At 33.2% G+C, this 13,452-nt stretch overlaps 1 protein-coding gene across 2 annotated transcripts in view; it reads right to left on the reverse strand.

Annotated features, from left to right (window-relative positions):
• Positions 1-5,546: 5,546 nt before the first annotated feature.
• LOC143225927 (dual specificity mitogen-activated protein kinase kinase 4-like) overlaps positions 5,547-13,452 on the reverse strand; it is a 58,476-nt gene continuing 50,570 nt past the window's right edge. For both annotated transcript variants that reach the window (XM_076456179.1, XM_076456180.1), the window contains exons 11-13: positions 12,531-12,682; positions 9,429-9,474; positions 5,547-7,456 (exon numbers count right to left, since the gene is read on the reverse strand). In XM_076456179.1, coding sequence (XP_076312294.1) covers positions 7,364-7,456; positions 9,429-9,474; positions 12,531-12,682 — 291 coding nt within the window. In that variant the 3' untranslated portion in view covers positions 5,547-7,363. The remainder of the gene's footprint in view (positions 7,457-9,428; positions 9,475-12,530; positions 12,683-13,452) is intronic.

Below are 13,452 nucleotides of genomic sequence, written 5' to 3' on the forward strand. Positions count from 1 at the left end.
GAGAGAGGAGAGAGAGAATTAAACTACTTGACTCTACAAAGTTATTATGATATATTTATTATTATTGATTATAGTGTTTTAGGTAATTTTTTACGAATCTGTGAAAAAATACTGAATTAAAAGAAAACACAAAGCCAACCACGGTTTCTAGCGACGTGAGTTTATAGACATATCGTTGTGCTACTGATGGGACGTGGGAAATAAAGCCAGGAAGTTCACTTTATCTTATCTTAGAAAAAATGAACGAGTCTTGTTTTTTTTCGTTTTTCACGCATATAAGTCGATAACCCTTAACAGTAAGGTGTCGAAAAGTGCATTAGGTTCCTCGATATTAATTTTCAAGCACCTTTGAAGCGTTTCTTGTCATATCCGATATCCCATCTTATTAAAAATACGATTCATGCCGTTTAGAATAGTCAAAATAGGCACCACCATCAGGGATTCAGCCATTTTTTAATATCGTCATAATCGATGTTTGCCTTTCACACATAATGCATAACATTTTGATCTTGACCATTCCTCCCTCCTGCAGCACACTCGAAGGAGCTCAAGATCGGCATTAGCATACAGTCCATCAAAGAAGCTACCTCTTTTTTTCACGTCATCACATGATAAATTGAACACTGACTGGACCGTTTAGAGCAGAGGTCACCAAACTTCGGCCCTCGAGATCATTTTGTCCGGCCCGCCAGCAGCTAGCCGCTTGGAAATAAAAAGTGACATTTCATCAAATGTCCGACTGTCATAACAAAATAAATCACACCGATGGTCGCTTTAAACTGGCAAACACAAGACGTTATGATAAAAAAAAACAAGGCTGTCATGAGCATTTTTAACCAGTAGGAAAATTCTTCTTTCGTCCTTGCTGCCCATTTTTTCATATTGAGGCACGTATCTATGAAAGCATCAGGATTTCGAAAACAAATATAGACTTAAACCTCGTCCAATCGACTCGTCTTGTAAATTCAGCGGCCTAGGGTTACCATTTCAGCAAACTCATTTCTCTTAGTAGTCGGGTTATGCGCTTTTTGCAACTCGTTCTTAGGTAAGTTTCATGTCAAACGTACGTTTCAATATATTTTGTTTGTGCGTTCTTGGACCAGTACAATACTTTTCTCACAGCGTTCTGTACTTTTCATTTTCAAATCCTGTTTTTTTTTCACCCATCTTTATTGTTATGGCTGCTTTTAAAAGAAGAAAAGTGGACTCTGAATGTCGTGCTTTCAATGAAGAATGGGGAGAAAAGTACTTTTTTGTGGAAACAAAACAACCAGAAAGCTACTTGTGTGATATGCACCGAAAGTTTTGCCGTTTTGAAAGAGTACAATCTTCGGCGTCACTATGAAATAAAACATCTATCAACATATTTGAAATTTTCAGGAAAGTTCCATTCTGAGAAATAAGAATCCATGAAACGTGTTTTTGAATCTCAAAAGAATCTCTTCACGAGAAAATTTGCTGAAAATGAATCTGTCACTCGTACAAGTTACAAAATAGTACATAGGATGGCACAACGAGGAAAACCTTTAACTGATGACAACTTCATCAAAGAGTGTATGATGGAAGCAGCAAATGAGGTGTGTCATGAAAAAGCCAATTTCTTGGAAAGTATCAGTCTTTCAGCAACTTCAGTTGTACGGAGAGCAGAAGAACTTGGAGAGAACATCGCATTACAGATACGCAAAAAGCTAGAAACTTCCTATTGTATTCTCTGGCGCTGAATGAGTCTACTGATCTCTCGAGAACGTCACAACTTCTCGTGTTCATTCGTGGAGTTAATTTGGACTTTCAGATCACGGAAAACTTGGCATCAGTTTGCAGCATGCACGGAAGAACAACTGGAGAAGACATTTTCATGGAAGTGCATAAAACTTTGCAAGACTATAACCTTCAGTGGAATCAGCTTAGAGGTGTAACAGTTGATGGAGATAAAACATGGCTGGAGTAAAGAAGGGTTTGGTGGGGCTGATCAGGAAACAGTTGGATGATCTTCAACATCCAAGCGCTCTGTTCATACACTGCATCATACATCAGCAAGCACTCTGTGGAAAATACTTAGATATTTCTTGCGTACTGAAACAAGTCATTTCTGCAGTGAACTTCATTCGGGGTCATGCACTTAATCATCACCAGTTCAAGGCGTTTCTTGAAGAAATTTATTCGGATTTCTGTGACTTGCCTTATCACACAGCGGTGAGGTGGCTCAGCTGCGGTAAAGCCTTGTCTCGTTTTTATAAGTGGAGACGAAAAATAGATATATTTCTTATCGAGAAATATACAGCCAATCCACTTCTGTCGGATCCAACTTGGTTGTCAAAGTTGTCATTTTTGTTTGACATCACATCCCACATGAATAAATTGAACTTGAAACTTCAGGGAAAAAATAACCTTGTCTTTGATCTCTATAGAATCATTAAAGGATTTCGGAAAAAGCTGTCATTGTTTGAAGCACATTTGGGAGGAGGAAACCTCTCTCATTTTCAGTGTTTCAATGAGTTGTATGCTGGAATCACAGAAGATGTCAAGCTGGAGTTTCAGAAAAAGATTATTGGTGATTTAAATAAGCATTTTAGAGAGATATTTGAATCTCGATAGAATCGAAAGTGACATTCTTCTTTTTCAGAATCCTTTTGATTGTGTCATTGATGACGTGCCAGTGGTACTTTAGCTGGAGGTTATCGATTTGCAAGGAAATGACTTGTTGAAAGCAAAACACAGAGAGGGGTAACTTATTGAATTTCACAGCTGCATACCTGAAGATGATTTTCCAAAACTGAAGCAGTTCGCATCTGGTATGGTATTAGTGTTCGGAACAACTTATCTCTGTGAACAAGCATTTCCAAAAATGAAGTATGTGAAGTCAGAACATCGATGAAGGTTGACTGATGAACATTTGAGAGCAATTCTGATGGTTGGATGCAGCAATTCAAAACCGAGCATTGAAGATATTTTGAAAGCCAAACGCCAATTTCATAAATCTCACTAACTTTTTTGCGGCTTAATGAAATTCAGATATGTACTCACTATGTGCGATGAGACAATTGTTTTTGCTAATGTCATCTTCTTTGATAACCTTTTGGTAAATAAAAATGTTGGTTCTATTTCTGTTTGTTTTTTATTATATGTGTGTATTGCATGCTACTTCCACATGGCTAATGTGGCATCTTAAACTTAGTGTTAAGTCTTTTACAGAGAGCTTTCGTTCTAACTTACGAGTATTGAACATAATGATCATGTGTACCGCGCTTCTCATTCCCCAAGTAATCTGGCCCAAATCACCAAAAGTTTGGTGACCCCTGGTTTAGAGGGAAGCACATATGTTGATGAGAGAAACCGCTTGATCATTGAATAGATGCTTCATTTGTTCAGTCATAGCGCAAACATTGTTTTTTTAACGTTTTAACTTTCCAGCTCATTTTCAAGAATCGGTTGCACACCAGTAGCTCAGTGTTTTGTCTCAAACGGGATTATAGAATTTAAATTCCAGTCAAATGGAAACTTCCCATAACTTTTTAAACCATTAATTTGTCCTAAGTCACTTTGATGCATTTTTTTTTTCCACAATGGGGAGATATTTTGTGAATTTAGGTTAATAACTCGGTAAAGCGCGACTTGATTGGTGTCAAATTTCATGGACACCTTAAGGTTGTGTCTGCTCAACGCACTACAGAAAACGATCCAAATAGTTGTTAATTTTGAAACTGTGAAATACATTTTTAATTTCCGAACCTTATCCAATAGAAACCAGTCAATCTTGAATAGGAGGATGGGGCGAGGATATGTATTCTTTCTGCTTGTTTTGTTTCCTTTTTGAAAGAGGGCTTTTTCATGTAAATTTAAATGACGATCGCATATCTTTTGATTTGTGTAACGTAGGTTGTATCATATTATTAATTCTGCTAGGCTATCATCAGTATTAGAATTTTGATCATAGTTCAGCATAAAACAAGAAATATACGAAAATGAAAATCAGTGTTTTAGAAATCATACATAACATTACTACGGAAGCATTGAAATAAAAGTATGAACACCTTGTGAAATTACGAGTTATTTGTAATGATAATCCAAATGAAGCCTACGAGTTTTGTTTTTGAATTTCGCACAAAGCTACACGAGGGAGATCTGCGTTAGCCTTCTCTAATTTAGTGGTGCAATACAACCCACCACCAACTCTTGGGCTGCTCTTTTACCAACGAATAATAAAATTGAATGAAACATTGTAACGTCCCCGTGGCTGAAAGGGAGTGCATGTTTGGTGCGAAGGGCATTTGAACTCGCAACCCTCAGATTACGAGTCGAGAGCCTACGAGAAAAGGAGAATTGTAAAAATAATTATTATATTTGAAATTATCTGTGATGAAACTGACATAAATGAACCAAAGTAAAATTAAATGTTTTATTATTCACTGAGGTACTTGAAAGCATAACATGAAAAATTAACTTATGTAGATTTCCTGAACTACACGTGTATGATATATACAGATGAAAAACAATGCAATTTTAACGAAAAGTTAGGATCACTGGTTATTCGTAAAACTATTATAAAAAGTATCCAAAACAAAATAAATACTGCAATAAAAAAGTACACAAACAACAAAAGTGACGGTGGTTGGATATATTTAGACTTCTTCATTTAGCTTTACAAATCACAACGCTAACCAAAGAAGGGATTGGTAATCATTTTCAAACCTATCCAACTGTTGCAATTTTTGTTTCTATACTTTTCATTGCAGAATTTATTCTGTTTTGGATACTTATACAAATAACTAACGGTCCACACTTTGTTAAATTTATGTTTTCTATTTATTTCTTCAGTTTTTATGGGCATGTCTATAATTTTAGAATATCCCTGATAGCTACAACGTTAAGAAGAATTAAAACTACAATCACAATATATCTGAATGGTTCGTTTTTCGGCGTGTGAATTATTTGGAAAACTTGTCGATCCCATTACGAAATGAGTATGACACGCACACTTGGTATCCTTTACATCTGGTACGATCATTTCACACAATTGTAGTGTACCTAAATTAAAAAAAAAGAAAGAAGTATTCTTCTGTGGGATTCTTGGTCTGATACAATAATCCAGTGTGGTATATTTAAGAACAAATAATTATTACAAAGAACAAAATAAAATATGGTGTTATATTTTGAATCTAATCCAAAAAAAAACTGTACCAATGTCATGTTCCCGAGTCAGGGTAAAATCATGGGAACTCTGTTGCGCTTTTCATCGAAGGTTGTAACGTATTAGAGTTAGTGTAACGAAAAGTGACTGGAGTGAAAAGCCGTCTTATTCTAATTTTTATTTAGAATTGAAACTTTAACGTGGAATTTGTTTTTCTTGGATAAAACCGTTAAATTTTTCAATAAAATTAAATGACAAAATTATGCTTCGTTAATGCATGTTTTAGCATGTACATTGTTTAACACTTACATAAGTTCTCATAAGAAATGTTTGGTTCTGGTTTAAGAAAACATAGGATGATCTAACAATAGATAAGCAAATACACAACAGAAATGAAAGATTTCTGAGTGAAGGTATATTTTGTATTTAAAGACATGTTCCAATCTTTATTTCAAATTAAAATATTAAATAAATAACAAAATATTTCATGTTTTCTTCAGAAAACATTAATTCTAAACAAAATTATTTTTACCCAGTTATTGCTGTGTCCTTTATATAACAATTAAAGGATTCTTGCTATAAGGATGTATGATCCTATCTTCAAAAACTGTAAAATGCATAAGAAAATGAAAACTCTATCTAATCTACAACTTTCTAAAGCAGAACTGTGTAGGTCCAAAACAGTTATTGATAAAAAATATTTCATGCTTTTAATTATAAAGAATGAAATGTTGAGGGATGAATCTCTTGCTTTCTGGTATTTACCTGGTCTTTGAGAAGTTTAAATTATATTCAACACCAAATATAACAAACAAACAAAAAAAACACTGCCCTCAAGGTGCAAAAATATATCTTACAGAACACATTCTGTATGATCTTCTCAGGCTGAATTTTGTGACATTTCTATTATTTCTAAAGTAGCCAAAGCCTATCTTAGCATTACTTGTACATTTAATCTTAGTTTTCCCTGAGATCAGAGGTCAAGGAATAATAAAATAGTATGACTAGTGTTTCAACAATTATTCAACTATATATAGAAAGTAAAATTTATGCAACCAAAGTCAAGGCTTCATGAAAGTAGGGAGTACACGTTTGGCTAAAGTTCTAATTCTACATTTTTTATTTTATTTTATTAGTGTGACATACTGTATGTCAGTAAAATTACTTTAATAATTTTGAACTGGTAAATAAAATATCAGAATATATCTACACCATGTACAAGTTATATTAAATGACTAGAAATATAACTTTTAACAATGTTTAACTTAAGCCCAGGCATCCAATCTCAGGAAAATCTGCAGCGTGTCTTCGATCATATAGGCTGATATTAATTCATACAATGTAAGAACAGGATAAAAACAATTTAAATATAGCTAGTGTATATTTTTGAAACTGTTTTTTAACATGGTAAATACTACTTTTACACAGACTGTTAACTTTCTGAAATAACTAAATACTTCCATGATAATAAACATGTACTATTTCAACCTTCTGAATGAAAACTGAACAGAAAATACCAAATTTTTTTTTGTCTGTTTACGGTCATCTGTATTAACATTTTTTTTCTTTCAAGGTACAGGTTCCAATAACATGGAAATATATAATTGCCAACTGCTTTAAAAACAGATGGCTAATTCAAAAAATGTAAACAAATTTGTTGAATACGTTTATTCAACAGCATCTTTAAAAGGATAAAATAAAAAAAAATCTGATAATTGATGAATTGTAATAAATTAAAAATTTCTGTATTAACATTTCATGACTTGGGTTTTTTGATTTATGTTAATCTTTGAAAAGAAGTTCTAATGACAGGCTGAAACAGTGTCCCAACAGGGCAGAGTACAAGGATCTATCTGAAGAATATGTATATGTATGTCTGTGTGTTTACGTACCTGAATCATAATGTTTATTAATTACTTAATCAAATATGGCCACATTTCAACCACAACCATTTTGATACTAAACTTTGCCTTGTTATCTAAGGAATTAAATCACTGAGAAATTGGTGAAAATAGGCAAATATGAGGATGATAAATTAGGCCATATAATCAATTATGATGTGTAAGAAAATATCCGGCTGTGGTTTTTATATAATGAAGTCTACATTCCTACAGGATGGACATCAGTGTACTTAAGATGGCATTTAAATTCGATGCACAGTCTAATCTAGCTAGCCATCTCTGAAGGCTGGGACTTCTGTAGTTTTTGCATATCCAAGATACACGGAGAATTGCCTTAGATTCTGCATCCCATTTTGTTGAGGATGGTTGAAAAATACTTCGCCACATCAACACATTCCAGTTCTGATCGCTGTATGAATCTGTGTTCCTACAAGAAAGATAACTTTACCTAATGATCCTTGAAAAATAAAGTAAAATTATAAATACAATTAAAATAGAGCCATACAGCTTATTAAAAAAACTTACACCAGAAATGGGGAGGTTGAGTGGGAAATGTGAGAGGAGGTAGGTATTAATTGGAAATACATTCTCAGTATAGGAATGGTAGGAAGGTGGATCTTCAGTTCTTCACCAAGTAGTGTGAGGAATGCATCATTCAGTGTGAATTTAAAAGATCCTTGGTGTTCAGTGACTAGAGCACGTCAGATTGTAAGTGGGAGATCAACTTCAAACTGTGATAGAAAGATCTGGCCCACAGTGCAACACTCTTCACAAAGTGGGATTCTAAGATGTGAAAAAGTAACACTTACCCACTCAGAGAATTACTGAGTGCAAAATAGTGACAGAATAAAGACAACTAAGTGTAAAACAGAAAATGGATAGGCTAGGTGGTGAAGATAATGATAAGAGAAAGTATGGGGGAGTTGCTCATATATTGGCATAAATGATGCCATCTAATAATGGTGGAAATAAGCAGTTTGAGGTATGGTAAGGTGATGGATTTGATGGGAAGAGACATGGAAAAAATGGCAAACATTCAGTGAAAGAGAAGACTATGCCAGGTGAAGAAACTGGCATATCCAACCTGTAATGGAAACATGAGAAAGTTCATGGGGACTTGGAGGAATCTCGGGGAATATACAAATGGGAATGGGAACCAGGGTAGGAAGCAGAAAGCTCTGATCAGATGGAGAAGGTGAGCAGGTTCAAAATAGTCATAAGAGTATGACAGAGAAGGAAGGGAGACGGGTGTGAAGCTGGAATTACCCTCTCGAGTGACTGAAGTTTTGGGCAGAAAATAGTACACATGGAAAGGACTATGTAGGAGCAGTGAAAACAGGTGCATTGGACACAAAATCAAACATCTGATCACTGACCACCCCTGCCTGCTAACAGAAGAAGGAAAAAATTATGTCTGAGTGATTAAATCAAAAAGGGAAAAGGAGGCTCAAGCACCTACCCCAATATGAAACATGACTGTGAAGCATAGGCAAGAGAAGAAAACATGTTGCTCAAATCCTCATCTCCTTGTCCAGGCACACCTGTGTGCACATGTTATGAGAGGGTAATCGTCAGGTAGCACAAAAAACTGCATAAAAGTAGTCAACTACCTTCAAATGAAAGTGGCAGGAAGACCAGCTGTATCAATCACAGCAGCAGAAGAAGTTGTGATGTGGTATTGTAAGATCATGATGAGTGGATCTGACCAGGAAAAAGAAGCAAGACTCCAAGAGCAAAACAGTCAAAACTTGAAAGGTATGGTTTGAACATTCCAAAAAACAAAAATAAAATGAGGCCTTAAATAATATTCAAAGCTTGTGCAAGAAAGCTAACAGGAAAGCATGAAAAGTAATCCAGGTTACTTGAAAGATAGGGCACTAGTCATGACAGAAGTCGCACTCTTATCGGTGGTGAGTGCTGAAAGACAGCATTTAGATGCTTTATGTGAATACATGAGAGGGTAGGTGGGAGTGTTAAGGTGAGTGGGAAGTGAAAATTTGTACACATAGAGGACAGTATAAGTCGAGAAAAGCTATTTGTGAGGTGAGGTAAAATATTTTATTAGAATATAACTTTTTTTACTACAGTAAATGAGTCCTTTGAAAATACTAATTTTTTTTCATACTTTCAAAATGAAAAAAATAATTTTCAGTCAATTTTCTAGCATTTAGTCAATATTAAATCCATAAAAATCCATTTTAGGAACTTTATGTTTATATACAGTTGTTATGAACAAATGTAATTTCAGATGGACCAATTGATTTTCTATGAAACATGCATATATTTTATTATATGCTCCAAATTAAACATAAAATATCTTCCTTTACTTTGTCATTTGGCTGAATGGTAATAAATGTACAAGATGTTTTGTTGGTTGAAGCTATACTGGTTCAACTTACCAGAAGTTTCTTATACTTGGGTCGATGTTGTTCTTCTTTTATCAAGCTAAAAAAATAAATATTTCTCTTTTATTAAACAATATGACAGTTATACTTACAGAACAGCAAATGCTGGTAATGGTAACTTGCAAATATTTTGGTGTTACATTTCCTTTATTTACTTGTATGTCACATGTTGTTAAACAAAAATATGTATGTTGTTCATTTTGAAAATGTCTCAAAAAGTCTTTTCCTGAATACAGTCAGGTAGAGATTTTTAACCAAATCATTCACAAACAATATATCTATACAATATAAATACAAGAATAAATTACAAGTGAACTAAACAAAGTGCATTCAGTCTAAGTTGTTTCCTCTGACCAGTATCTTTCACAATATTCTGTTTTATGTACTGAAGGACTAACAGTTGCAGTAAAACAGATTATTTATTACTATATCTGTGCTGAATTACCATCACTTCATACATTTCTAAGACTGAGGGTCCAATAAATTAGCTTAATTAATTAATAAACTTTACATCTGAGTGAAAATAAGTCCAATAATATTCATCAAATTCTTATGTAGTTTTACTTCAACATATAGGTGACAACTGGATTTTGTTAGTAAATTTCTTTTGGCAACTTCAAACTACACGTTTTCATAAGTTATATATAGGGCTCACACAGCATACATGAAATACATTTCCATGTTTCTTTATAGATCCAAACACGGCTCTTCATCCATACCTTTCATACTAAGAAAAAGTATTTTTACAGGTATAATACTGTGTTGTTTATTCAACAGAAGGCAATAACCCAATTAATTTCAAATCAAAGTGGCAGGAAGACCAGTTGTATCAATCACAGAGCAAGAGATATCTAACCTAGTACTTGAGTAATTATAAAGCATAAATATATTAACTACTGTAGAGTGACACAAAATAAATACATTGTCAAGTTTAATAACAACATTCAAATGTCTTCAACATTATACTGTCAATACTTAACTATCCTGAAATAAAACAAGGATCTACAATTAAACTGCCCTTTTACATTTTACACTTTATATCCTTGCAATTTACAGTTCTAGGTTTTTGTTCATTTCTTTCAGTTATATTTTTTACACTTTTATAGATTTATCCAGGGCATTTGATTTAGATATAAAATTAAGTTTTATATAAGTTTCTTCCATTAGTACACAAGTATTTGCTGATATCAGCAAATTTTTCACATTCATTTAAATTTCTTTTCTCTTCACTTTTATACTGTCAATCCCTTTAAGCAGAGCAATTCTTTTCACATCCATTTCCTTTTTCCATACTGTTCCCTGTGTTCATCCAAATAGCAGCAGTTATTTAAAAATGATAATTATATTCATGCCACCAACACATTTCATATGATATACAATCAGTCTGAGTTTCAGAGAATGTTCCTTCATATTTTCTACAATTACCTCCTTGTTTACTGAAATACCTCTCTTAATAGAAACCTGTCCATGATATTTTTAGGACAACAGCTCCAAGAGATGCTCACTCAGTTCTTATTTACTTATATTGTGGCATACATCAGTGTCCAAACAAGTGCTAGAAGTGAGTGACCTAAAATCAATATTAGCTAAATTCCCATCAAAGAAGTTCTTAAATTGTCTTAGGATATCATAACAAGTCTATTTTTGACACCTTTTCTCTCACTCATGATTTCTAATGTTCTCTTGAGTTGTATCAAAACAGGTCCTGGCTGAATATTTTCAACAGGTTTATCCATGAAAATATGCCTAACTAAACTACACTGGATTTGTGATTTTTTCAGAGACCTTGGAAAAATTTTGTTGGTAAATTTCTTTCTTTCAGTTCTGACAGTGAATATCTCTCTCACAAATGCACTTTTTAAACTTCAATTACTTCACTGTTCTGCCAATCGTGAATCCTACTTCAACTTTGGAATTTATCTAAGTACAATGATTTATTTTACAAAACAATTTTCATCAATTTAATGACTGCAGAAAGAATGTTACTGCATACATATCATTTTTCAGAATTCTATTTAACAGACTTTGTAGCATCTTGCATGAGTCCTTTAACAAGAAAAGCAGTATAGGTACGACTGTTTGGTACTTTGTTAAAAACGGTGCAACTTCTTTTGTTATTGATAAAAAACAAAATGGTTGCAGTTATGATAAAGACCTGTATCTATCACATTAAATGATGTTTAATTGGAAATTTAAAACTCTCCTCAGCTGCATAGTTTTGACCCATTTTTGTACATATGGCCACACTTCCAGTACACTTTCAACCACCTGTATATTTTCCAGCCTTATGTGTTTACAAAAAAGTGCTGATTTTGTATAGGCTTCTCATTTGGCTGGTGTTTTATTGAACAACCAGAACAAACTCAGGGTTTCCTGAATGTACTATCCCATTTCTTACAGTCTGTTTGAAAAGCACTTGATGTAGTTCACATGATCCAATATTAAGTATAGTAAAAGTGGTATCTTCTTCAAAGTTATCTGACAATAAAGTATACAGCTTCTAATTTATGTTAGGGCTATTCACAGAAATTGGCATATAACCAATGTTTCCTGAGTTTTCCATGTTGATCATCAAAAGCAGCATGTCCCAAATCTATTGGTTAATTGTAGAATGTGCTAACTTGATAGTCTGCTTGTGTTCAAGGTCATGGCTGTTCCATTATATAACATCAGCACAACATTTTACATACAAGTTGATGCTAAATGTGGAGGTGTGTTTGCATAATATAAATTACCTTTTTAAAAAAAAAAAAAGAAGAATTACACTTTGTTTTTTTCTAACCACACTTTCATCACAGTTTTAATGTTTTCTTCCATCCATTTATGTGGCTTGTCAGACCTGCCTCTCTCATAACTAAAACATTAGTTTTTTTGACACCATACATTATGCTTTTATGTTAGATTCATTAACATTCGGCCATTCTTTGTTTATAAAAGAGGAATGTAAGTTGACTACTGGGTTTCAATATTTAAAATTTTATGAGAAGTAGTGTGATATATAAAAAATATTATAACAGATAAAACTTAAAGAATTAACAATATTTGAAGGAACCTGACAATTTCTGACATTAGTTAAAACAATATCAAGTTTCTCACCAAGTATTGACAAAGGCCACAAAATCTTTAGAAAAGGCCCTTCCATTTTCATACAGACGTAACTGAGGTGGTTCCCCCTGCACAACTTGAGTCAGCTGTTCAAAAACACTGTTCCATTTAGGGTAAGGGAATTTCCCTGTAGCAACTTCAATCTGTTAAAAAAGTAAAAATGTTTTGAAATATAGTTTTTATAATCAATTTAAAATTTTTTACCTGAGTAAACAACTTGATACATATTCTTTTATATAATGATAGTATAGCTAAAACAAGCCTATATTATTTTATGAATTGAAATTTGTCAAAAACAAAAATCTAAATTTAATTTTATATTCTACTATTGTTAAGCATAAAGCTAGACAATGGGCTATCTCTGCTGTTGCAGTGATAGAATAACACTGAGATAATATAATGATAACAAATAAAATTCTGTGCATGAAGATGCAATTTCCATTTACATCTAATAAACTACAGTGACAACCAAAGTCATTAAAATATAGCATTATTAAATCATCGAGTAAGTATATTCAATTCTATGAACAGATTTAGTTTAGTCACTGTGGAAGAATTATGTTAATAAAAGTAAATAAATGCTTTCCCACTTTTAAACTAAAATTATACTAAATGTGATGTATGATTTATATTTTGTGCATCTAATACAAGTCACACAGACACCAGAAATAAGCCTATACACATTTACAGTCCTTGTAGCTTCACTGTTAAACATTACAAATTAATTGCTAATTTGCACAATACACAATTTTTATACTGGATAAACACACATCTTATGAGGGGGGGAAAACAAGAAGAAAGACTGCACAGTAAAACTCTGATATCTAATCTTGTGTGTTAAATACAAAAAAATTCAGAAATGAGATCAAACCCTTATCACTATGAAGAAAGTAGGAAATTTGATGTATGTGAT

Source organism: Tachypleus tridentatus, chromosome 9, assembly GCF_004210375.1.
Source record: "Tachypleus tridentatus isolate NWPU-2018 chromosome 9, ASM421037v1, whole genome shotgun sequence".
Classification (NCBI taxonomy): Eukaryota; Metazoa; Arthropoda; class Merostomata; order Xiphosura; family Limulidae; genus Tachypleus; species Tachypleus tridentatus.